Genomic DNA, 26828 nt, shown 5'->3' on the forward strand with positions numbered 1-26828 from the left:
AACACTTTGGAAAACCACTGTCAGTCAATACAGTTCGACGCTATATCCGTAAGTGTGGGTTAAAACTTTATGTTGCAAAGCGTAAGCCATTCATCAACAACATCCAGAAACGCCGCAGGGTTCTCTGGGCCCGAGCCCATCTAAAATGGACTGATACAAAGTGGAAAAGTGTTCTGTGGTCTGATGAGTCAGTTTTCCAAATTGTGTTTGGAAATTGTGGACGTCGTGTCCTCCGGTCCAAAGAAGAACAGAACCACCCAGACTGTTATGCACGCAAAGTGCAAAAGCCAGCATCTGTGATGGTATGGGGGTGCATGAGTGGCCAAGGAATGGGTAACCTGCACATCTGTGAAGGCACCATTAATGCAGAAAAGTACATTCAGGTTTTGGAACAAAGTATGTTGCCATCCAAACAGAATCTTTACCATGGGCGCCCTTGCTTCTTCCAGCAGGATAATGCCAAGCCACACACTGCACGTCTCACGACAGCGTGGCTTCGTAGTAAGAGGGTGCGGGTGCTTGACTGGCCTGCCTGCAGTCCTGACCTGTCTCCCATTGAAAATGTGTGGCGCATTATAAAGCGCAGAATAAGACAAAGGAGACCCCGGACTGTTGAACAGCTGAAGCTGTACATAAAGCAAGAATGGGAAAGGATTCCACTATCAACGATTCAACAACTAGTCTCCTCACTTCCTAAACGTTTATTGAGTGTTATTAAAAGGAAAGGTGATGTAACACAATGGTGAAGAAGCCCCTTTCCCAACTACTTTGGCACTTGTTGCAATTATAAAATTCTAAGTTTATCATTATTTGCTTATGGAAATAAAGTTTATGAGTTTGAACATGTATAATCTTGTCTTTGTGGTGTATTCATTTAAATATGGGTTAGAAAAGGTTTGCAAGTCATTCTATTCTAATTTTACTGACATTTTAAACTTTTTCCCAACTTCAATGGAATTGACTTTTGTACCTTGCGGCCACAGCTCCGATCAGCCGCCTCGACAATGGAAGCGCGGAACATGGTCCACTCGGACTCAATGTCCCCCGCCTCCCTCGGGACATGGGGGAAGTTCTGCCGGAGGTGTGAATTGAAACTTCTTCTGACAGGAGATTCTGCCAGCCGTTCCCAACAGACCCTCACAACACGCTTGGGTCTGCCGGGTCGGGCCGGCATCTTCCCCCACCATCGAAGCCAACTCACCACCAGGTGGTGATCAGTTGACAGCTCCGCCCCTCTCTTCACCCGAGTGTCCAGAACATGCGGCCGCAGGTCCGACGAAACGATGACAAAGTCGATCATCGAACTACGGCCTAGGGTGTCCTGGTGCCAAGTGCACATATGGACACCCTTATGTCTGAAAATGGTGTTCATTATGGACAGACCATGACGAGCACAGAAGTCCAATAACGAAACACCACTCGGGTTCAGGTCAGGGGGGCCGTTCTTCCCAATCACGCCCTTCCAGGTCTCACTGTCATTGCCCACGTGAGCGTTGAAGTCTCCCAGCAGTACGAGGGGGTCCCCAGGGGGCGCGCTCTCAAGCACACCCTCTAAGGACCCCAAGAAGGGTGGGTACTCCGAACTGCTATTTGGTGCATAAGCACAAACAACAGTCAGGACCCGTCCCCCCACCCGAAGGCGGAGGGAGGCTACCCTCTCGTCTACCGGGGTGAACCCCAACGTACAGGCGCCGAGCCGTGGAGCAATTAATATGCCCACACCGGCTCTGCGCCTCTCACCACGGGCAACTCCAGAGTGGAAGAGAGTCCAACCCCTCTCGAGAGGACTGGTACCAGAGCCCAAGCCGTGCGTAGAGGTGAGTCCGACTATATCTAGTCGGAATTTCTCAACCTCACGCACCAACTCGGGCTCCTTCCCTGCCAGAGAGGTAACGTTCCATGTCCCAAAAGCCAGTTTCTGTAGCCGGGGATCGTCGCGCCAAGGACCCCTCCCTTGGCTGCTACCCAGCTCTCTGCGCACCCGACCCCTTTGGCCCCTCCTACAGGTGGTGAGCCCATGGGAAGAGGGTCCCACGTCGTCCCTTCGGGCTGTGCCCGGCCGGCCCCCGTGGGTAAGGGTCCGGCCACCAGGCGCTCGCCAGCGGACCCCACCTCCAGGCCTGGCTCCAGAAGGGGGCCCCGGTAACCCGCGTCCGGGCGAGGGAAATCGAGGACCAAAGTTTTCTCTCATCATTAGGGGTCTTCTGATCTGCGTTTTGTCTGGCCACTCACCTAGGACCTGTTTGCCATGGGTGACCCTACCAGGGGCTTAAAGCCCCCAACAACATAGCTCCTAGGATCATTGGGACACACAAACTCCTCCACCACGATAAGGTAGCAGATCAAGGAGGAGTTCACTACATGCATTAACTAATTTAAAGTAGAAATGACCAAGTTAAAGCTTTAAAGCACTATCAGAAAAATTAACTCTTATGCTAAAGATTTACCACTTAGTAAAGTGGTAAAACTGCTTTAACTCAGAAGTTAAAGCTTTAATACAAAGGTTCACGTGGCTTCAACACTCACATGTATGGCAGCTTTAATGCTGGAGTACTATTGAATCCAAGAGCCAAGAAGAGATCCGCATGTTCAAGAGAGTTCTCCATTCGGGCCCTGGTGCTGTCGAATGCTTTGCCCATTGAGAGTCGATTTGCAACCACAATGGAACTGTTTAAATCTAGGCTTAAAACAGACCTCTTTTCTATATTTTATGAATGACCGATAGTTCACCTTGACAAGATCTGTGTATTATTTGTTATGGCCTGGTCATCCTGGAAGGGGGATGACCTCATGTGCAGTCTCTTCTTCAGGTGTCTTCATTTACCTCATGTTGGGATTTTGAGTTTTTCCTTGCCCTCATGTAGGTTTTAGATCAGCACATGGTGTAATAATAGTTTGTAGTTTGCAATAATCTGTGGTTTGTGCAGCCCTTGAGACTCCTTATGATAAACATGACTTAACTTCAAAATGGTTTTACTCTTAATCTTAACCAGGTTTGATGCTTTAACTTGACAATGCTACAGTAATCGAATTTTTTGCAATTTTTGGATTACAAAATAATATTAATCCTTTCACTGTGTGGACAAACCTAATTTGAGAGGTTGGGTTTTCGTTGAGTAATGTGTTTTGAGCTTTAATCAGCAAGCATCTTGTTTTGGTAGCGAAATGCATATTTCATCTCAGTTGCTGACAAGTGAGATTATAGTCAATCTTAGTTTTTTTCTGGGAAATATTAACTCAAAACAGTGAACAGAGATGTGTGGATTTATTTATTTTTTCTATTTGAAAATATGTTAATGTTGTGTTTTGAAAAGGATATTTAAAGATTGAAACTAAGACATAATGAAAGGTTATAGAGCTGGATAAGCGGGTTGCCACATTTGCTGCGTGGGAGCATTTTCGTCAACAGGGTTTCACATTGATACTTTTGTTCTATCTGCAAAATGTGCTACATAGTGTATACATTTTACAAGTTTTGTCTTTTTTTCATGAGCTGTGAGCAACAAATAAATCGCCTGAGTTGCCTATGTCTCCTGTATGTATTTTTATGAAAAAACAAAAATGCCCCCCTTACCTCATAAAAATGTAAAATGTAAATTTATGTGAAACTAAAAAGTAAATATGAACAGTATACAAATATAAAACATGATACATATATAAAAAGGAAAGATAAATACACAAAAGTATGAAATAATACAATTTTAACATCACTCAATACATGTGAAATTATATCAATTTCCTAGTTCTGTAAGTACATATTTTTTACATTGTTCACATTTACATTTTTGAAAAAAATAAATAAAGTGAAACTAAACCGATATATATATATATATATATATATATATATATATATATATATATATATATATATATATATATATACAATGTTTAATTTTATATATTTGAGTATGCATTTCATTTTCACTTATTTAATATATTTTTAGTATTTTATTTATTTATCCCAAAAAATCTATTTTTACTTTTTGAATTCATGTTTCTCACACCTATTTTTTAATTTCACCTTCATTTATTGTTTGTTTTTGTATTTGGGGTCATTGATACAAATTGGTTTATTTCTGCATGTTGCATATTATACAGAATTTGTATTACATGGAATTTTTATTATTTCCCAAAATGTGTTTTTGGGGTGTTTTTTAGGGTTGTATTTGTACTCTTAAATGAGTTAAGGGCTTGTGTGGATTTGGTTGCTCTGGGCAACCAGAAACCAAACCATCCTCTCGATCCAACCTTTTTTTTTTTCTTCAACTAAATGTCCGTTTGGAAGCTAAATGACCTCCTTTGATTCCCCACAGGCGTATCAGCAGATGTCTGCCGTGTTACCGGAGGAATCCTGGGGCTCCACTGGACAAGTGCGGTCAGCCTAGGCTGGTTCCCTTTAGCAGATGGTGGAGGTGGGCCCACATGCTGGGAAACATGCTGTTTGAAGCCAAGCTGCAACGCTGTGTGGAGCTTGGGTGGAAGATGCGTGCTTCTTAGTTGCACCCTGAAGGGGGGGTGCCCCATCTTGTTTTTACCCCAACAGCATCAGGAATCTCTTGGCCTGCTCCAGATACTAAGCAAGGTATTGGTTGGTGTGTGTTCTTTAATTGAGGTTAACTTATTTATTTAATTAATGATAATTGTATGTGCTTTTTTTCAAGGGTCCTGCCACAAAAAGGGGGAGGAGCGTTCGTCAGGCAGAACAGGAGGTGAAAAAAGAGCTGAGAGCGGTAATTAAAATACGATAAATCTAGCATTCCAGTACAGTATTTGGTTCATTAGGAACCAGCTTTCTGGGTTTAGAATGTTGTCACAAAATTTTTGAGAGGTTTATCTTCCACAAAAAGACAGTTTTCGGCGAATCTATTTTGTCCAAAACAACCCAAGTTTTGGACTTCCAAAAAGAATGGTCGAGTTTGTTTTTTGAAATTTGATTAGACTATTTTGTTTACCAGATAATTTTTCTGTACAATATAATCTAAAATAAAACAATAAATATTCAATTTGTTAGGATTTTAAAAAAAAGACTCTGTTTCTAATGTACCTGTGATTTCATTATTATTTATGTTGTCATGATTATCGGCATTATTATTGTGGTTATTTTAATTAAAACCCCAAATGTTTTTAAAAAAATATATTTTATTAAGCAACACATTTTGGAATTTGTTGAAAAAATGTATTTTCTTTTCTTAATGTATGCATTTATTTATTTAGAGTGTGTGAAAAAAATAGTTTGATCAAATTAACCAGAAATTCAGTTTAAGACAAATGACCCATTTTTTGACGCATTTTATTATTACTATGTTATGATTATTTTATCATTATTTATCAAAGTTTTTTTATTGACCCAATTTATTTCAAACCGGTACCCTTATATATTTATTTTGTGATACGGTTTGGGGTTCGTTTCAAACTAAATAATTGCTTATAAAAAAGCTCAAAAATTTGGTTTTCAAAACGAAATGAACTTTTTTGTAATCAACCCATTTTTTATATTAATTATTATTAATATTATTATTTTGCTACTTTTCAAGTCCAAACGAATATATGTTTCTATTTTTGTGTCAATTTTTTTTTTAATTCTTTTTCTTTTTTTTTTAATCAATTTATTTAACTAACCAACGCAATATTGGTGTTTCTTTGAAAATGAAAACAAAAATTTGGGGACCTAAATGTTTTTTTTCTTCACACAATTTTTACTATCATGTCCTGCAGTATTTTTTTGCTAAGCCTTTTGGTACAGTTTTTAAAAAAAAAAAAAATCATACAATGCTTTTAGCTATTTGTATGCACTTATTACGGCTGTTTTGCCCTTTACTTAAATAAAACCTTGTGGTGGTGTAACCTTACATTTTACTCCATTAATTCCATAATTCCACAATTTAGACATACTTTATATTCACATATATCTTATATCTTTCAGAAAAATTCCAAACTTGTGTCAGCGCTTTTGGTGCCAAACCCAAGCCTAATTCCACAAGCAGACCCAAAAAACCTTACCCAGAAAACCAACCGGACTAGTAATCATCCTTCACAACAGAGCTCCACCATGGTGGTCACGGCAGCGTCTTCTAACAGTAGTGACATCACATCGACGGCCACTTCCTTTAGCGTAACGCCAACGCAGGCTGGTAAGAAATGCAAATACATTGTATGATATTCATTGGGTTTTTGTGTAGTTTGACTAGGGTAATGTACACAGGAATTTAACCAAACAAGACGAACTTGAGTAGTCTGTTTTTGCTGTTGAAAGAAAAATGACTTTATCTGACTGAAAAATTTCAAGTTCTTGACAGTATTTGACATTGATTTGAAATGGCCACTTTTGTACACACAGTATCAGGTGATATTGTATAGAGCAGGAGTGGGTGAACTTTTTGGCAGGCCACAGTGAGGTTAAAAATTTTGGCAGCGAAGAAAAAGAAAAATTGGAGTTTTGTATCTGCAGATTGTCTCAAATCCAATACTTGAGCAAGAAAATAACGTGGACATTTTCAATTGTTGTCATATGCATATACAAAGATATAAAAATCTACATGTTCTATTTTATTATATATTTATTTAAAAATAGAATTATTTCATCAAACTGGTTTTGAAACACCCTTTTTAAGCACCATTTTTTTTTTTTTTCACAAAAATAGAAAAACTCAGTTATTGGGCCAGCAGGAAAAAGTTTTTTCTTTGCGTGAAATTTCCAAAATATTTTGATAAACAAACTAAGTAATACAGTAATTTAAAAAAATAGCAATACACAAAAATCCTTTTTACATATTGGCTTTGAGCACATCAATGCATCATCCAAAAATATAACACCAGGGACAAGGGTGGCAGGAAAACAACTTTAATTATGTATTTATTATCATTATATTTTTACTATTTTTGGAGGGGCAGAATGGATTAAATTGAATGGAATGGTCTTTCTTGTCATTGATATCAATGTTGTTAAACATTGTATGTATGTAAAGCTTTTGTGGCCCATGAGCAATTTGGCAACCCCTGGTCTAAAGGTTATCTCTGTTTGGAGTGATGTAATATTACTGACAAGCTTTACAGGCTCTGCTATCTGTAATAAGTGTTAGTGCTACTGTTTGACGACCTTCAGGCCAGATGCAATCAGTTTTTATTGGCAAATCCTCTGTTTGTTTTGTTTTTTTGTTTGTTTTTTCCGTTATTTTTGTCCTTAGAAATTATGTCTTGCAAAATAAAATTATATTTGACGTATACTAATCGACTTGGATTGGTTACCTTTTGGAAAGTTGTATGAATAACACAGATTATATATATTTTTAAATTGGAGAACAAAGGTAATTTTGTACTGTACAAGCGGTGAAAATCTTAGTGGGTATTTTATAGTGACCCCTGGTGTTCTTACAAGACTTCATTTATTTTAATTGAACACTACTGTTTCAATTGATAAGCAAAACGCATGTGCTATCTCATATACATGACTCGAACTTTTATAAATTTGTAATGATACACAACTTAAAACAACCTATGAAGGAGCTGACATATTTGGCTGCTTCTTTAATAGTATGGAACCCCAAATGACCATTTTGCAAACTAGCTTGTCCTTGGTGGAGCTTTTAACACTTAATGTCCACTTACTTTCTAGAGCTGAGCCCTGCATGGCCATAGAGATTTGTGATTTAGGCTTCTTGGACTATTTTCAACTGTTTCCTTTTCTAGCCACTCCTGTTTGCCACTTGGCTGCAGGCTATGGATCGATACTACCAGCTATTATTAGTAGCTGCTTTTATTTTCACCTCTAGTATGACCAGCATTCTATAGCTGACTTCTGTGATTTAAGTCTCTGGACAATTGACAAATTCAATCTTTTACCTGCCCTTTTAGTAGCTTCTACGTTTAACCACTAAGGTTAATCACTTACTTTAGCTAGTTTAGCACTTAACAGCCACTAACCTTCCAAAGCTGAGCACAGCATGTGATGGTCACAGAGTCCTCTGATTTGTTGCCTTTTTATTTCTCCTAACCGTTTCCTTCTCTAGCCACTTATGCTAGCCACTTGGCTGCCGGCCTTTATTGTTGACTGCTTTGTGCTAATACAGCTCACTTCGTTTATTTGTGTAACTCGCTTTCCGCAGCTTGTCATGCAAGAGAATAATCATGGTCCTGACATTTGCTCTTGCAATCTTTTACCGCCCTTTTTAGTAGTTTCTCCCACTAGCCATTATAGTTAGTTGCTTATCCCAGCTCTGAACAACTCCAGGTATTCACTCTTTTCAGCTGCTGCAGGCCCATCCAGCTTCCTCTGTCTATTGTTGTCGCCCTGTTGTGGTGAATCATCGCACATTGCCATTTTAATGCAGGAATGTCGTACACAGTTTGGCTTCAGGGCTGGATCCAGACTTTCTTTTCTGGGCTCGGTCAGTAATGTCAATTCCAATTTCTTAGCTTTGTTCTTCAGTATTATGCTTTATCAGTCAGCCTACATTAGCAACCTACCCTACATATTATAATCATGACAAGGGATCTTTTCTAAGCACATTTATTCACAAACAATGGGGAAAAATATTTTCATTTTTGGATTCATTGTGTGAACTGGTTTATTTTAACAAATGAGTGAATGCAGTTTTATACCTGAACCACCTCGCCACGCTATACATACTCAACACTGCCATCTAGAATGCCGGCAAGAGCGCTTGGTTTGTTTTTCTTTTTTTTTTTTCTTTTTTTTTAAACAGCATAACCATTGATAGAAATGACTTAGAGACTTGCTTTGAGGTATCATTACTTGCCAAGTATTGGGTTTTTAAAATTTAGTTTCATTAGGATAAGCGGTGTAGCTAATGAGATGAGATGAGTTTCATTGTTATTCAGCTTTTGCAAAAGCATACACAGTATTGTCTTTATGATCAAATGAGACGCACATTTTGTGGAACTGTGAATTAATTGACTGTTATATTGCTTCAGAGATCAAACCACATCACAATTTGACCTAACATTCATAAAATACTCCCTAAATAGTCATGCGAGCATTTAGTAAATATTTAATTTGTTGCAATAAAATCCCTTGCCCAAGGACACTAAGAGTGCCAAGAAAATTGTGTTTTCCCCATCAGTGAGGGAGCTTGTGGTGTCAGCAGGAGAGAGCGTGGAAGTCACTCTGCCAAAGAGCTCGGTGGAGCTTAACGCCTTTGTGGTGCCACCGCCTCCGCCAGGTAAGATTGAGAATTTGATTGCATCAGTCTGTTTATCTGCCTTCTTTCTTGATATGGTTGAATGAAGCTAGATTAATTTCTCGGGATTCCCGCACAGATACCAATTACGCATTTGATTGGCGTCTGATCACGCATCCGAAAGATTACAGTGGCGAGATGGATGGTAAAAGCAGCAAAACCTTAAAACTCAGCAAGGTAAAGTCTTTTTTTTTGATGTCTCAATTCCTGACATTGAAGTTGCAGCACTCACATTAAATAGAATATGGAAATTATAATTTAATGTCGCACTTAAAGATGAATTTTGGAAGTTTTACTCACTTCTACTACCCTTTGGTTTGAGGTGTAACTGCAGCCTTGGGAAGATTATTTTACTCATTTAAATGTTCGTATTTTTTTAAGTTTATTTATAAATAGTTTCATTTTTTTTTAAATTGATATGATTTTGCTCATTCAATTTATTTTTTGTACTGCTGTAAAATGGTACTTGAAGTTTTATTTTATTTTACTGTTTTTTTCAACTGATTTCCTCTCTATACCATTTTTATGGACTTAATTTTGAACTTGTATAAACTACTAAAAAAGAATCCAATTCAAACATTTCTGAAGAAATGAATGATTTAAATAAGATTTTAAAAATTCAAGCAAAATGTTATTGTACTGTTTTAGGTCTTATCTATTTTTTTTATATTAAAGAAAATATTTCACTTCTTTTTTTTATTTATTTTTTTTACTTTTTTACCGCAAACCTTTGCTGAGGTGTAAGAGCAGTGCAGTAAGTCCAAAAATGTTGATACCAGCTTTAATTAAAGGTATGAGTTCTGGCGACGGTGGCTGATACTACTATCATGAAATAGGAATAAAAGGAAAATTATCTAGTTATTATTGTTAGGGGATTTCACAAAATATTTTATTTGAAATCACATATGTCCGGAGTCTTTGGTCTGAAAATGCTGGTCTACTAGTGATCCCAAGAGCCAAGAAGTGATCCGCAGATTTGAGAGTGTTCGCCATTCGGGCCCCAGTCCTGTGGAATGCTCTTCCCCCTGAGATTCGATCTGCAACCTCAGTGGAAATGTTTAAATCTACGCTTAAAACACACTTCTATTCTATAGCATATGAATAACCTATATTTTATGTTGACAATATAAGGGGATGGTGTCATAATAGTTTGTAGTTTGCAATAGTCTTTGATCTGTGCAGCCATTTGAGACTCTTTGTGATTAAGGGCTATACAAATAAACATGACTTGACGTGAAATGCAGTGGTTGGCCGCGAAGGCTTATAAGGCCTTCTCTGCTGGCCTAAAAATTGTGTCATATGATGTTGATTATATTTTGTCTATCAGTACATGTTAAATAATTCCAGATTGTCCGTCAGCTTCTTTTCATTGCTTTTCTCCTGGCTGTGCTACTTCCAGGTGTGTGCTTTCATCACATTTCAACCATTAGTTGTTCCTTGTCTTAGAAATCGACCCGGGGGTGGCTTTACAATAAGTCCTGAAAGCCATGTCTCGTAAAGTCGGTCTTCAAGAAAACCCTTGGTACTTTAGCCAATCAGATTCTGAGTTGGCGTATAGGAGACCGCCAGGTGGCCCCCAGAAATGTCACCAATTTCATAATCTACGATTGGCTAGGGGGTAGTAATCCACTAAAGCAACCATGCCAACACCCGTTTAACTTGAAGAGACTTAGTTGTACAAGGAAATATATTGTGTTGATTTTATAGCTAAAAGTTGGACAACTCCAAAGGGAGTAAGCCTTTCGTAAGTGAGAAAAGATTTTGTCCGTCACTTTCAGCCTAGAGGTATAAATAAATGAAATGGGTCATTTCACTTCCCAGAGACCCGTTTCGTTCGCCGACGACACCTCCCTATTGGTCTCACTGGCAACTGTACTTTTTACCTGCTTTTTAAACCAAATTTTGAGCATCTTATTACTGTGTATATCTCGTCAACAAGTTATGTAGTCATAGCCCCTTCACTTCCTCTTTGTCATTGGTTAACATCTTCTTTTCTTAGCTGACAGTTGGCCTGTACGAGTTTGAGGTTACTGTGGATGGAGGAGGGGCCCACGGAGAAGGTTACGTCAATGTCACTGTCAAACCAGGTAGGGAAAACAAAACTAGACTGTCCTGTTTATGTCTAATTGATACTCTTTTCTTAACAATGTGCTTGATTCTTAGACAAACATTGGTTTTGTCCTCTGTCATTTGCAAGCAGTTTACGCCTCACTAAGCATGCTAAATTCTTGTTTTCCACCTGACAGAGCCACGAGTAAACAAGCCCCCGGTTGCCGTAGTTTCCCCAAAGTTCCAAGCCATCTCCTTGCCAATAAGCTCTACTGTGATAGACGGCAGCCGTGAGTTTTCGGATCACTACACACGAGCAAACATGATTTCCATTTTAACAGTCTATAATGCATCGGTTACCTGGGAGGGAATTGGAAATGTACATGAGAGTTTAAAATATATCTTAACTATGAAATATATATAATAAATCTTGTCCATTGATATGTAGGGTTGCTCGTTTTAATGAATATGTTTTCTTCATGTTAATTCTTTTTTGTAAAATGACCAAAATAATCATTTATGATGATCTGATATAGCAGAGGGCACATATTTTTTTCTCATTTAAAAAAAAAAAATAGTGTGAATTTTTTTTACAAAACACAAAATTAGAAATTATTGTGAATACAAAAAGCAGTTAAAAATATACAAATTAAATCGAAATCAAAATAGAAATTGTAAGTAAAAAAGCCATACCAAGCAATTTAGCTGTTTTTTTTATTAAAATACGAAAAATTGATAAATATATAGCAATATAAAAACCACTATAGATGTATAATTAAAAAAAAAAAAAAAAAAAAAACGCATACATAGTACATACATAAGAAAAATCCCTAAATGCATAACATTATAAAAACAAGTATGAACATTTTTAAAAAACATAAAATGCTGACAAATTAAATATAAGAGATCTATATCATACAATTTTGTCAATTTTTTTTACTCAAATTGGAAAACTTATTTGAATACATATTAGAAAAAGAAAATGGGCAAAAATATGTCATGAAATGTAAATAAATATTTAAATGAATGTTCAAAAAAATACAAATGAGAAAAATACAAAAGTAGCAAAAATGACCCGTATCAGAAAATGTACCTTTTTTTTTTTTTTTTTTTTTTTTTTTTTTTTTTTTTTTTTAAACTTTCCTGTTTCCTGTTTTTTCCCCAGAGAGCACAGATGATGACAAAATAGTGGCTTGGCATTGGGAAGAGGTTAAAGGTCCTCTCAGGGAGGTGAAGGTTTCGGCCAACACAGCAGTCCTCACCCTTACCAATTTGGTTCCGGGAAACTACACCTTCAAGTATACAGTTCACTAACTTTTTATGTTATTAAGCGGATGTCTGTATGTAATCCGGTTTTTATTTTATTTTTATTTGCCAGTTTAATTGTCACTGACTCCGATGGCGCCCAAGATTCCACACAGGCCACCCTGTCTGTCAACAAAGCCAAGGATTACAAGCCTGTGGCCAACGCCGGCCCGAACCAGGTCATGAAACTACAAGATGAGCCCCCAGTATTTTTTCATTTATTATTTTTTGTGCGTTATAGTTCAATCACACTGTATTGTAGGTCATCACTTTGCCGCGTAATTCCATCACTCTTTATGGAAACCAGAGCACAGATGACCACGACTCCCTCGCCTATGAGTGGTCCCTCAGTCCTGAGAGTAAAGATAAAGTGGTGGAGATGCAGGTAAGCCTTTTAGGACAATAATTGTATAAGACTAGGGATAACGGCCACATTTTTCTATAGAAGTAGTACCATAACTTGGTTGTGTCTCCTCCCTTCCTCTTTAAAATTTGCTTGATGCATCGGAGAGCTCAGCCAAGATAAGATTCAATATATTGTATGTTCCCAATTAGAATATATTTAGATTTTCTATATAAGTAGAAGCACCTCTTAACCTTTTCATAATGTGTGCGATACACTAAAGAGCTTAAACAAGATGAGATACAAAGTTTTCATGTTCCTTGTTTCAAAATATTTAGATTTTCTATAAAAGTAGTTGCACAACCTGGTTGTGTCTCCTCTCTACCTTTTCATCTTGAGTGTAAGGCACCGGAGAGCTGCCAAGATGAGATTCAAGGCATTTATGTTCATCATTTGAATATATTTGTGAAGTTAGCGTAGCCGCTAATGTGCGATGGCCACGTGAATGCCACGATTTTGGCGTCCGCGGATTTCGAAAAGAAAAGAAAGCATGGAGTCGACGTCGCCGTTGACTTAGCGGATTTCTTTCGAAAACCAGTGCAGGAAGGAGGCTGATTCGTCCTGCTTTCCGAGATCGGCCATTGTTGACGCTGGCAAACATGGCGGCGCTGCTTTGTAAAGCGACCAAAGGGTAAACTAAGTCAGGGGACATAAGAACCTGAGAGTCAGAGGGCGATCGGGTGAGGCGATCAGCGGACGGTGCCATAAGATAAGCCTGGAATTTTCAAGATGCCGAGCAGGGATAAAGAACTCGAGGAAATTAAAAAGTCACTCTGCTTTTTAATGGACAAAATGGATATAGTCACTAAACAACAAGATACAATCATGAGTTTAATGGCTGGAATCAAATATCCAAGAAACGAAAACATGGAGAAAGACAAGAGGATTATTGCGCTAGAAGGACGTGTAGCAGATCTGGAACAGTACACCAGGATCAATGACATTATTATCACCGGTCTGGACATCAAACCTCGGACCTCTGCCAAGGCTGTGGCAAATAAAAGTATTGCAACGGATGCTGATCAAGATTCTGCTGAGCAACAGGTCATTGCTTTTATGAGCAAAAAAGGGATATCTATCAATGCTTAGGACATAGAAGCATGCCATCAATTAACAAGAGGTGAGAACCGACCTAAAGAAACCATCGTGAGATTTGTCAACAGGAAACGAAAACATGAAATCCTTAAACAAGGAAAAAACTAAAAGGGACAAATGTTTATTTAAATGAGCACTTAAGCAAAAAAAAAAACTCTGACATTGCCAGACGGGCTCAATTTTTGAGGAAAACAAACAAGATACAAGGAACTTGGACTTCAAACTGTAGAGTATACATAAAGTTAAACGGCACTCCAGAAGAAGCAAAAATACTTTAGGTCCGAGAAATGCAGGAGCTGGACAGTTTTGCCTGAAGTGATACAATGGCATCCTGGACTGACAATAGTGACACCTTTATTACAGATCACAATAAAAAAATCCATCATAATGTATTAGGCCATGATCTACCGAAACTGAGCATTGTTGATCACACTGACTCCAATAATTCAAGATTAGATGACTTCGATCCTGACCACAAATTTCTATCAACTAGCTCAGACAATTGCAAATATTATACTGGAAATTAATATAATACTTTTGTCAAATCTGAAGGGAAATTCTCAATAATACACTTCAACAGTGGAAGAATGTACACAAATTTTGATTACATCACTGAATGCTTACAGCAATTTGAGAACCCGTTTAGTGTGATTGCAGTTTCTGAAACTTGGTTCAGTGAAGAAAGGGGTATTAATTTTGAATTAAACGACTACAATTAGAACTATGTAAATAGAACAAACAAAATAGGAGGAGGAGTAGCTATATGTGTGCACAAAATCTGGAAACCTTCACAAACTGGGCTGAAAAAATATATTCAACAATAGGCGCCAAAACATCATTCATTTGTGGAGATTTCAACATCGATCTAATGAATCCAAACGAACATAAAAACATTGATGACTATATTAATATAATGTACAGTATGAGTTTGTACCCAACTATATTAAGGCCTAGTAGATTCACTTCACACAGTGCAACACTCATTGACAATATATTTACAAATAATATGGAATTTACAAACGTCAGCGGATTACTGGTTTGTGATATTCCTGTGGTGAGGAGGCCTCTCCCTGTGAGAGGTAAGAGAATTCTCCCACTATGGTCCGCTGTGTGTCGTAAGAGGCGACTAAAGTGGAGGGAGCAAGGGGACTGGGGATCCTCTCCTCTCTATCTCTACTCCCTAAGAGACAGCGAGGCAAAGAAAGGGGGGCAGGAGACAAAAAGGTCTCGCAAACCTTAGTTATAGGGTCACTAAATGTGAGAGGATGTGGAAGTAAAGCGACTGATTTGAAGAAAGAGGAGATCGGAAGGATGATGACTAAAAGGAAGGTTGATGTGTTAGCCTTGAGTGAAACAAAGGAAAGTGTGAATTACAGCTTGGAGGTATGTATGGTAGAAGGTCTGGAGTTACGAGTGGACATGCTAGAGAAGGAGTGGCTGTGCTTGTGAGTGAGAAAGCAAAGGAAAAACTGGTGGAGTGGAAAGAGATATCTTCCAGATTGAAGTGGGGTGTAGAAGTATGGATGTTTATAAGTGCATATGGACCTGGTTCAGAAAGAAGTGCTGAGGAAAGAGAGGAGTTCTGGAAGGACTTGTCCGAATGTGTGGCAAGTGCGAAAGAAGGGTGGAAAGTGGTAATACTAGGTGACCTGAATGCTAGAGTGGGTGATGAAACGGTTGAAAATGTGATTGGTAGATATGGAGTAAGAGGGAGAAATGAGAGTGGGAAGAAATTGATTGAGTTATGTGTGGAAAATGAGTTGTAATTGGAAATACATTGTTAAAAAAGAGGGACGTAAATAAGTATACCTTTGTTAGAGTGGATTGTGGCAAGATGGTGGACAGAGCACTGATGGATTATGTAGTGGTTAAGACAGGGATGTTAAGTAGATGGTTGGATGTGCATGTTTACAGAGGTGAAATGAGTGGTATGTCTGATCATTTTTATGTGGAAGGAAAACTGAGAATAGATGGATCGTGGAGGGCTAGTTATAAGAAGAGTGTGAGGGAAGAGGTGAAAATGTCAGAGTTGAATAAGGCAGAAAAGGAAAGAGAGTTTAAAGAGAGGATAAGGGAAGAGTATGAACGCATTAGTAGAAGAGAAATGGAGAGTGTGGAAATTGAATGGAAGTGGTTTAAAGAGGCAGTGTTGAGGAGTGCAAAAGAAGTGTGTGGAATGAGAAATGTTGGTCGAGGTATTAGGAAAGGAAGTGAATGGTGGAATGATGAGGTATCAGAGGCTGTGACAAAAAAGAGACGTGCCTTTGAGGAGTGGCTGCAAGACAAGAGTGGTGATGCATATGAAAGATATAAAGTGAAGAAAAGGTTGGTAAAAGCGGCAGTGGAAGCAGCGAAAAGGAAAGCAAATCATGAATGCGTCGAAAAATAGGAGTGATCTTTGAGGAAAGGAGAAAAGTGTTCTGGAAAGAAATGAAAAGACTAAGAAACAGTGAGTCTGGAAAGGAAGAGAAAGTGAAAGATAAGGATGGTAGATTGCTGGTTAGCGGTAGTGCAATCAGGACAAGATGGGCAGAGTATTTTTAGGAGTCGCTAAATGTGGAGAATGGGAGAGAAGTGAGAGTCGAGGCTATCGATGGTATGGAGAGAATGCCCGTGTTGGGTGATTTATATGTGAAGCCTGTGGAAACATGGGAGGTGCAAGAGGCAGTGAATGAAATGAAAGGGGGGGAAGGCACCTGGGTTGGATGGTTGTACTGCTGAATGCCTGAAAAAAGGTGGCACAGCTATGATTGACTGGTTAGTACGCTTGTTGAATGTATGCTTTTTAAGTGGTGTAGTTCCTGTTGATTGGTGTAGTGCATGTGTGGTGCCATTGTATAAGGTAAAGGTGATAAGTATGAATGTAGCAATTCGAGAGGTATCAGTTTGTTGTCTGTGCCGGGTAAGCTGTATGGAAGAGTCTTGATTAAGAGAGTGAGAGAAAGAACGAATGAGGTGGTGATGGAGGAGCAGTGTGGTTTCAGGAAAGGAAGAGGATGTGTGGATCAGGTGTTAGCAGTATGACAGGTGTGTGAGAAATATTTTGCAAAAGGTAAGGATGTTTATTTGGTTTTCATGGACTTGGAAAAGGCGTATGACAGAGTTGATGGAGAGGCGTTGTGGCAAGTGATGGTGATGTATGGAGTGGGTGGAAAGTTGTTGGAAGCATTGAAGAGTTTTTATATGAACAGCAGAGCATGTGTAGGGAGTGAGACAAGTGAGTGGTTCCCTGTGTTGACTGGGGTGAGACAGGGGTGTGAGATGTCACCATGGCTGTTTAATGTGTACATGGATGGTGTGGTGAGAGAGGTGAATGCAAGAGTATTTGGCAATGGTGTAGAGATGATGGACAACAGTGGAACAGTGTGGCAGGTAAGTCAGTTGTTGTTTGCAGATGACACAGCGCTTGTGGCTGATTCTGAGGAAACATTGAGAGGGTGGGTAACGGAGTTTGGAAGAGTATGTGATAGGCGTAAGTTATGTGTCAATGTTGGGAAGAGTAAGGTGATGAAGTGTTCACGTGATGGAGTGGGCATGACGTTAGAAATTAGGTTTCATGGACAGGTGCTGGAAGAAGTTGAAAGCTTTAGGTACTTGGGTTTTGATGTGGCTGCAGTTGGTGGAATGGAGTGCAAGGTATTGCACAGAGTGAATCAAGGAAGCAAAGTTTTGGGTGCTCTGAGGAGAGTGATGAACAACAAGAATATGAGCATGGATGTTAAGAAGGGACTGTATGAGAGTGTGATTGTGCCGACTGTGTTGTATGGTGCAGAGACTTGAAGCCTGAACGCAGATTTAAGAAGGAAATTGAATGTTTTTGAGATGTGAGAAGTGTTTGAGGACTATGTTAGGAGTGACAAGATTGGATAGATTGAGAAAATTTTGAGAGACAGAACTGGAGTAGTCGTGGAACTGAGCAAGCGTGTTGATAAGAGAGTACTCTGTTGGTTTGGACACATGGAGAGGCTGAATGAGGAGCGAATGTTGAAGAGGATCTACAGAGCAGAAGTCAATGGAAGGAGACCAAGAGGAAGGCCGCGATTGACGTAGGTGGATGGTGTTATGAGTGCACTGCAGGAAAGAGGTCTAAATATAATGGAAACTAGAGCTCTTATTGGTGATGGAAAGGAGTGGAGAGGTGTTGTGAAAGGATAGTGGGATTGTGGACACGTTCTTAAGGATGGGCTGGGCACCCGTATGATGCGGCAGGGGTAAACCAGCGAAAGCTGTCGGGCCCTGCTGTTGAACAAAAGAGTGTGTTGTGTCACCCTGACCCGAGTGACATGGCCGCTTTCTGGTGTCACATTTTATCTGGAGGGACGAAAGGATGACCAACTTTGGTGCCTAGGTGCCTTACTTGTTTGGGTGTTTGGGCAATTGGGTTGGCCATGGTCCAAACATTTTTTGTGTGTGTTTTTTTTGCTATTTTTTTCCCTTTTATTTTCCTTGTTATTGTATGTGTTTGTCTTGCTGTCGGTCACCCCTCTTGAGGGATATGACCAAGGTAGATAGATAGCTGGATATTTCTGATCACCTACCAGTATTTACAGTGTATGATGAAAAGGTTACTAGACAAGAATTAACTAAGGATTATGTTTACAAACGAGTTAGAACTGAAGAGACTTTTATATCACTCCATGATGACTTAGTTAAACAAAATTGTAATACTATATATGGTACAGATGATGTGGATCGTGCGTTTGACATATTTTTGGAAATATTCACCAACAAGTATAACAAAAATTGCCCAATTAGACAAACTAATATTAAGAATAAATATTAAGAATAAATCTCTAAACCATCCATGGATAACTAAGGTTTTATATAATGCTTGTAAGAAAAAAACACCTTTATATAGAAAATTAATTAAACTAAGAACTGAGGAAGCTGAATCCCGATATAAAACGTATAAAAACGAATTGACAGGAATATTAAGAGCGAGCAAAAAATTATACTATACCAATTTATTACATCATAACAAAAGTAACATCAAAGGTATTTTGGATGCATTAAATAGTATAACAAAAGGAAAGAATGTAAGTAATGTATAACCAAGCTATTTTATTGATAAGAACGGTGAAAATTATAATTCAAAATCAAGTTGTGGAGAATTTCAATAGTTATTTTGTAAATGTTGGACCAGAGCTCGCTGCAAATATCCCAGAGTGCAGTGGTAAGCAATTTGAGTCACTGATAAAAATGAACTCCAAGACTATGTTTTTATCTGGGGTTACGGAATCAGAAATCTTAGACGTGGTTAACAACTGTAAAAACAAAACGTATATGGATTGTTTTGACATCGATATGGTACTAGTTCAGCAAATTATAAATAGCATTGTGAAACCATTGACCTACATCTGTTATCTATCATTTCTAACAGGCTAATTTCCAAATCAAATGAAAATGGCAAAAGCTATACCAATATACAAAAATGGAAACAAGCACATTTTTACAAACTATCGACCGGTATCTCTGCTTCCTCAGTTCTCTAAAATATTAGAGAGACTTTACAATAATAGACTAGAACAATTTGTAGATAAACATAAATTGATTAATGAAAGTCAATATGGCTTTACAGGGAGTGCAGAATTATTAGGCAAATGAGTATTTTGACCACATCATCCTCTTTATGCATGTTGTCTTACTCCAAGCTGTATAGGCTCGAAAGCCTACTACCAATTAAGCATACAGGTGATGTGCATCTCTGTAATGAGAAGGGGTGTGGTCTAATGACATCAACACCCTATATCAGGTGTGCATAATTATTAGGCAACTTCCTTTCCTTTGGCAAAATGGGTCAGAAGAGGGACTTGACAGGCTCTGAAAAGTCAAAAATAGTGAGATATCTTGCAGAGGGATGCAGCACTCTTAAAATTGCCAAGCTTCTGAAGCGTGATCATCGAACAATCAAGCGTTACATTCAAAATAGTCAACAGGGTCGCAAGAAGCGTGTAGAAAAACCAAGGCGCAAAATAACTGCCCGTGAACTGAGAAAAGTCAAGCGTACAGCTGCCAAGATGCCACTTGCCACCAGTTTTGCCATATTTCAGAGCTGCAACATCACTGGAGTGCCCAAAAGCACAAGGTGTGCAATACTCAGAGACATGGCCAAGGTAAGAAAGGCTGAAAAACGACCACCACTGAACAAGACACACAAGCTGAAACGTCAAGACTGGGCCAAGAAAAATCTCAAGACGGATTTTTCTAAGGTTTTATGGACTGATGAAATGAGAGTGAGTCTTGATGGGCCAGACGGATGGGCCCGTGGCTGGATCGGTAAAGGGCAGAGAGCTCCAGTCCGCCTCAGACGCCAGCAAGGTGGAGGTGGGGTACTGGTATGGGCTGGTATCATCAAAGATGAGCTTGTGGGGCCTTTTCGGGTTGAGGATGGACTCAATCTCAACTCCCAGTCCTACTGCCAGTTTCTGGAAGACACCTTCTTCAAGCAGTGGTACAGGAAGAAGTCCGCATCCTTCAAGAAAAACATGATTTTCATGCAGGACAACGCTCCATCACACGCATCCAAGTACTCCACAGCGTGGCTGGCAAGAAAGGGTCTAAAAGAAGAAAAACTAATGACATGGCCTCCTTGTTCACCTGATCCGAACCCCATAGAGAACCTGTGGTCCCTCATCAAATGTGAGATTTACAAGGAGGGAAAACAGTACACCTCTCTGAACAGTGTCTGGGAGGCTGTGGTTGCTGCTGCACGCAATGTTGATCGTGAACAGATCAAAGCACTGACAGAATCCATGGATGGCAGGCTTTTGAGTGTCCTTGCAAAGAAAGGTGGCTATATTGGTCACTGATTTGTTTTTGTTTTGTTTTTGAATGTCAGAAATGTATATTTGTGAATGTTGAGCTGTTATATTGGTTTCCCTGATGAAAATAAATAATTGAAATGGGTATACATTTGTTTTTTGTTAAGTTGCCTAATAATTCTGCACAGTAATAGTCACCTGCACACACAGATATCCTCCTAAAATAGCTAAAACTAAAAAAGCCCCACTCCAACTTCCAAAATATTCAGCTTTGATATTAATGAGACTTTTTGGTTCATTAAGAACATGGTTGTTGTTCAATAATAAAATTAATCCTCAAAAATACAACTTGCCTAATAATTCTGTACTCCCTGTAGAGCAAACAGATCAGCAACAATGGCTATTATTGATGCAGTAGAAGAAATCACCCATAGTATAGAAAAGAAGAGATACGCAGTCGGGGTAATTATTGACTTAAAAAAAGCATTTGATGCCATTAATCATAATATACTATTAAAAAAACTGGAAAGATATGGCATCAGGGGAGTGGCTTTGCAATGGATTCAAATTTATTTGACTGGGAGGAAGCAATATGTAAAAATGGGAGGGTTGTCATCTGAATACTTGGACATCTGTTGTGGAGTACCACAGGGTTCTATCCTGGGACCAAAGTTATTTAATTTATATATAACCAATATTTTTAATGTTTCAAAACTATTGAAAATAGTAATATTTGCAGACGACACTAACATTTTCTATTCAAATGATAACTATATTGATTTGGTAACCTGTATTAATCGTGAACTAATTAACCTAAAAGTATGGATGGATATGAATAAATTATCTTTAAATTTAAATAAAACCAAAGTAATATTTTTTGGTAATCGTAAGGCAAAGCAAGATTTAGAAGTAAAAATGGATGGTGTTGCCATAGACATTGTATCAGAAATTAAGTTTTTAGGGGTCATAATAGACAATAAATTGAGTTGGAAAACACACATCAGACACATACAAACTAAGGTATCTAAAAGCATTTCAATAATTAATAAAGCCAAATTTCTTTTAGATTATAATGCATAGTATTTATTATATTGTTCTCTAGTTCTGCCATATTTTACATATTGTGCCGAAGTCTGGGGCAATAATTACAACAGTTCACTACAGCCCCTTTTTATCCTTCAAAAACATGCAATAAGAACCATACACAGGCTAGGTTATCGGGATCATACCAATATTTTATTCATGCAGTCCAAATTATTAAAGTTGGATGATTTAATAACATTTTTCACTTCACAACTGTTATTTAATGTCAACAAAAACATAGTGCCAGATAACATACAAAAATGATTCACTCGGAAAGAGGGAAATTATAACTTGAGTGGCTGTAGTGAATTCAAAATCCCAAAGGTGAGAACAACCAGGAAAAGTATGTGTGTGTCTGTGTGTGGAGTCAAACTTTGGAATAATTTACAAGTTGAGATCAAACAATGTCCAACATTCCATGTGTTCAAATTTAAATACAAAAAAGCATTACTGGCGAAATACAGGGATGAAGAAAATGGGATATGAGGGAGATTGGAAATACTGCGTTAAAACTATGGTTAACTTGCTGTTATTGTTGCTATTGTTATATCAGAACTGTTATTATGAATATTATGTCTATTTTTATTGTTGTTATTATCATTGGGGCCACAGTGACATTTGGTAACTAGGCGCATTATGACGTTGAGGGATGGGTATTACGAAGATTAGTGTGTAAAATATGTGATTATTGTAATTATTATAATTATTGATATTTGACCTATGTAATAAGTATATCCACAATATTTTGTTATATTAGACATAAGAGGAAAGGAGGATTCGTAAAATGTATTTAATAGGGAAGATAAAGGGGTAGGAAAAATAAGCATCTGCTTCTGACTACCCCTTTTCGAACATGTTATGTGACATTATTTTGTTGTTGACTCATTGTTTTTGTCCTGTTTTTATTTTAATGTTCGAAATAAAAGTTTTCATTCATTCATTTATTCATATTTCGATTGTCTATAGAGGTAGTACCACAACTTAATGAAGATGGACAACTCCTTGATTAAGAGTTATAGCTGCCCATCAATAGAAGCAAATGAGTGTTTTAATTGTGAAAAAAAGTTTTGTACTGTACTAGACATACTCAAAGTGTAATATACATATTTGAATGCTTTGTACTTCTTAACCCAATTATTGCTGCCATAAATTTGCTTTATGTGCCATTATGAGCGACGTTTTTTTTCTTTCCATCAACATTTGTACATTTGTTTTTATTCATTAGTTACTAATGTGTACAGCTAAGATCCGTTATCCCCAATCGCATAGTTTTGCGATCGGGTGTCGGCGCTGCACATTTGTATTCTTTTTTTTTTTTGAATGGATGCAAAGTTAATTAAGTTTGACAGTTCCTTGATTAAGATGTACTGCTGCTTGAAAAAGTATGAAAATAAATGTTTCTATTCCGACGTAATGTCTAGAGATAGACAAAGTGTTGTTTACATATTTAATGTTTTATACTTCCTTAACCAATTGTTGCTTTTATAAATTTTCGTTCATGGCCGTAGTTAGCTAACTGTTACGTTCCTCTCTCTGCATCAGTATTTGTAGATTTGTTTTTATTTATTATAGCTATTAATGTGTACAGCTACGATAATACCTCTAAGAAAGAGTGGTGTATTTTTTTTAGCCAAGGAATGTGTTAAATGTGTCCTTTCTGACAAATAGATTTTGATTATTGATAAAGCCAAGCTAATGTAACTGAAATTGTACAAATTGATTGTAAACCAAAAAAAGAAGCAGCATAAAAAACAATTTGATTTAGCGCATGTTTGTATTTCCTTTTTTCTAAATACATCATGTCATTAAAAAAAGAGAAACGTTATAGTTTATTAGTATACAGGAGCAGGGTTTAAATAGTTATTGGTATCTGTAAGGAAAAAAAAACATTTGTGTGCATCCCAAAAAGGGCCCATTTGGGAGCGATGCTGAAAATGGGGTAATTTTGTGATTTTTAGGGCGTGCGCACACACATCTTGCAGCTGTCAGCCATGCAAGAAGGAGATTACACCTTCCAACTGACCGTGACTGACTCTGCCGGGCAACAAGACACAGCCCATGTCACGGTTATTGTGCAGCCAGGTAAACAGCTTTTGAGTCTCTTCACTTGCTGTATCATAGCCTGAGACAAAATTTTTACGTTTTTTATTTCATCTTGCAGAAAACAATAAACCACCAGTAGCAGACGCAGGACCGGAAAAAGAACTGACTCTACCGGTTGATCGGACAATGCTGGATGGCAGTAAGAGCAGCGACGATCAAAAGATAGTCGCTTACCATTGGAAACAAACAAAGTAGGGGAACGAAAAAAAATCCAAAATAAACAAAAGAACATTCTTTCACTTTTTTTGCCATCTGCTTCTGTGCCAGGGGTCCTGGAGGTGTGAAGATTGAGAATGCCGACAGCGCAGTTGCCATGGTGACCGGTCTGGCTGTGGGCAATTATGAGTTTACTTTGACTGTGACCGATGAGAGGAAGCTGCAGAGCAGCGACGCCGTCACGGTCATTGTCAGAGAAGGTGAGGAGAGGCTCAGAAAGATTGTTATTCTTAGTGTTTTTTTTCCCAATCGTAAAATACTTCTTTTTGACCAGAACTGGACCAGCCACCTGTGGCACGAGTGGTATCGAGCTCACCCGTCTCCTTACCTGTGCGGACCGCCATCTTGGACGGATCTCACTCCACGGATGATAAGGGTGGCCTTAGCTACCTGTGGATCAGAGCTGACAGCAGCCCAGCGGCCGGGGTGAGACACAATTTGAATATTAAGAAAATATTAGTTTAGTCCCTTGCATAGCATAGTTATTAAGGACCAGAACACCGAGCGAAATTTGAAAATGGCACGCTTCAGTGAAAAAATGTGTTCTGCAAGGCCCTGCTATCGGCAACAGTCGACCAGGGATAATGGATCGTGGCCACAACCTTGAGTTTCACTTTAGGCTGGCTACAACTGCACACCTCACATGGCTTGTGTTCCGGTTCCTGCTCTCTGCAATATGGGATAAAGAATAATGAATAGTACCCACACGAGTGTAGTTCATTTTAGGCTACAACAGCAAATAAGAGGCACCTGGCCCGATGGGAGTCCCACAGCCGGTCCCCACTTGCAGCAATATGCGATCAGGGATATAGGATCACGGAAAATTAGTTTTAAGCCGAGCTGATGCATTAAGGCCACGAAGTTGCAAAGGAATTACATTTTTCACATTTTCTCACTAAACAGTATTTAAAGGGTTTTTCTTTAAGTTTCCAACTTTCTTTCCTTTTCTGAGACTTAGCAACTGCATTCTACAGTTTCGTTTTTGAAATTGCAGATTACATCAATCAAAAGTAAGGCACTAGTTGAAAAGAACTTGCCAAGCTTGAAATGTAAGTCCAAAAATCTTTTTTTTTTGGGTTGTTTTTTCCTGCAGAATGTACTAAACAACTCTGATCGGCAAGCTGTCCTGTTTCTGGGAAATCTGGTGCAGGGGAAGTATAGTTTCACTTTGCGTGTCACTGACAGCAAAGGTCAAACTAGTACGGACAGCGGCATGTTGGATGTCAAACCAGGTATGCAAAAATGAGATTTAATAAATTGCAGGATTCAGGAAAAAATAATTGAATTCATCATGTTTATGCCCCAAAAAGACTGTTTAAAATGGAATTTAGAAACAAATACATTCAACTTTCAAATTATAACATTTCCAATTAAAGTTTAGTGGTTTGGATTGCAGATATTTCTGCTCTTTTTAAGAAATTATTATTTTCATTTTTAAGTGTATATTTTATGTTTTAAATATTCTCGTTGAATTCATTTTCAGTTTCATGTGAAGGTGAAACACACTGCAAAAAATCTGTTTAAATGTATATCCTAAAATAATAAGAAAATAAATTGTACTAACAGAGCACAAAAACTCGTTAAAAAAACAAATCACTAAAGGCAATTGAGTAGAATTGGGAAAATAACTTTCACTTGAAAATATATGATTTCCTTTTCTCCAATATGTATTTAATAATTGTAGCACTCCAAATATGATCAACTGTGTGACGTAGCACGGCGGCTGGGTGGGTAGCGCGCAACCCGACGTGCGGTGTCCAGGGTTCAATTCCACCTACCGATGCCCTCCCGTGTAGAGTTTGCATGTTCTCCCTGTGCCTGGGTGGCTTTCCTTCGGGCACTCCGGTTTCCTCCCAAATTCCAAAAGCATGCATGTAAGGTTATTTGGACGGTTCAAATTGTCACTGTGAATGCGAGAGTGAGTTGTCTGTCTCTATGTGCCATGCGACTGGCTGGCAAACAGTCCAGGGTGTCCCCTGCCCACCGATATGACTGAGATTGGCTCCAGCACCCCCGCAACCCTAGTGAAAATAGGCAGCGTAGAAAATTGTTGGATGGATATTTAATAACGATAGAAAAAAAAAGTACTTCTTGAACACAAAAACTCACTGTCACTAATTATAGAAATAAACAATAAAAATGCCTGATTAGAAAAATAATTTAGGAAAATTAAGTAAAATAGTAAAAAGGAATTTCATTTGAAGTAAAAAAATCTTTTGTGGTTATTTACTATATATTTTTTGTGTTTGCGGTTTCACAAAGCATAAAGTCCAGTAAAAAATGAACAAAAATGCAATCACCAAAAAAATAAAATATTAAATATAAGTCCCAATAATTAACATAATTATTAGCCTACTAAGTAAAATAGGAAAAATTACTTTTACATGAATACATATTATTCATTTTTAGTTTATTTACTATATTTTGGGGGGTTCTAGCTCAAAACAGTAAACAGTCAGGTTAAAAATAATGCAAATCTAAGTTATATTAGAAGAAGAAAAAAATGTAAATAGTAACAGTAGAAAAGAAACACCAGAAATTAGCCAAGTTATGTAACAGAGTACAGTTAAAAACACTTTAGTATGAAATTTAATAAAATGGAAATGTTTTGAATAA

The 26828-nt window shown here is 38.1% G+C and overlaps 1 protein-coding gene across 1 annotated transcript in view; it reads left to right on the forward strand.

Annotated features, from left to right (window-relative positions):
• The window catches only part of kiaa0319l (KIAA0319-like ortholog), a 43003-nt gene that overhangs the window by 8954 nt on the left and 7221 nt on the right, over positions 1 to 26828 (forward strand). The window contains exons 5-19 of the mRNA XM_088328889.1: positions 4314 to 4582; positions 4662 to 4730; positions 5924 to 6131; positions 9081 to 9179; positions 9277 to 9374; positions 11197 to 11284; positions 11444 to 11536; positions 12412 to 12544; positions 12625 to 12730; positions 12814 to 12936; positions 23852 to 23975; positions 24055 to 24187; positions 24264 to 24412; positions 24487 to 24638; positions 25306 to 25444. Of these exons, the coding sequence (XP_088185015.1) occupies positions 4314 to 4582; positions 4662 to 4730; positions 5924 to 6131; positions 9081 to 9179; positions 9277 to 9374; positions 11197 to 11284; positions 11444 to 11536; positions 12412 to 12544; positions 12625 to 12730; positions 12814 to 12936; positions 23852 to 23975; positions 24055 to 24187; positions 24264 to 24412; positions 24487 to 24638; positions 25306 to 25444 (1983 nt within the window). The remainder of the gene's footprint in view (positions 1 to 4313; positions 4583 to 4661; positions 4731 to 5923; positions 6132 to 9080; positions 9180 to 9276; positions 9375 to 11196; positions 11285 to 11443; positions 11537 to 12411; positions 12545 to 12624; positions 12731 to 12813; positions 12937 to 23851; positions 23976 to 24054; positions 24188 to 24263; positions 24413 to 24486; positions 24639 to 25305; positions 25445 to 26828) is intronic.

This window comes from Urocampus carinirostris, chromosome 2 (genome assembly GCF_059441175.1).
Source record: "Urocampus carinirostris isolate Australia breed hairy pipefish chromosome 2, RoL_Ucar_1.0, whole genome shotgun sequence".
In the NCBI taxonomy this organism is placed as follows: Eukaryota; Metazoa; Chordata; class Actinopteri; order Syngnathiformes; family Syngnathidae; genus Urocampus; species Urocampus carinirostris.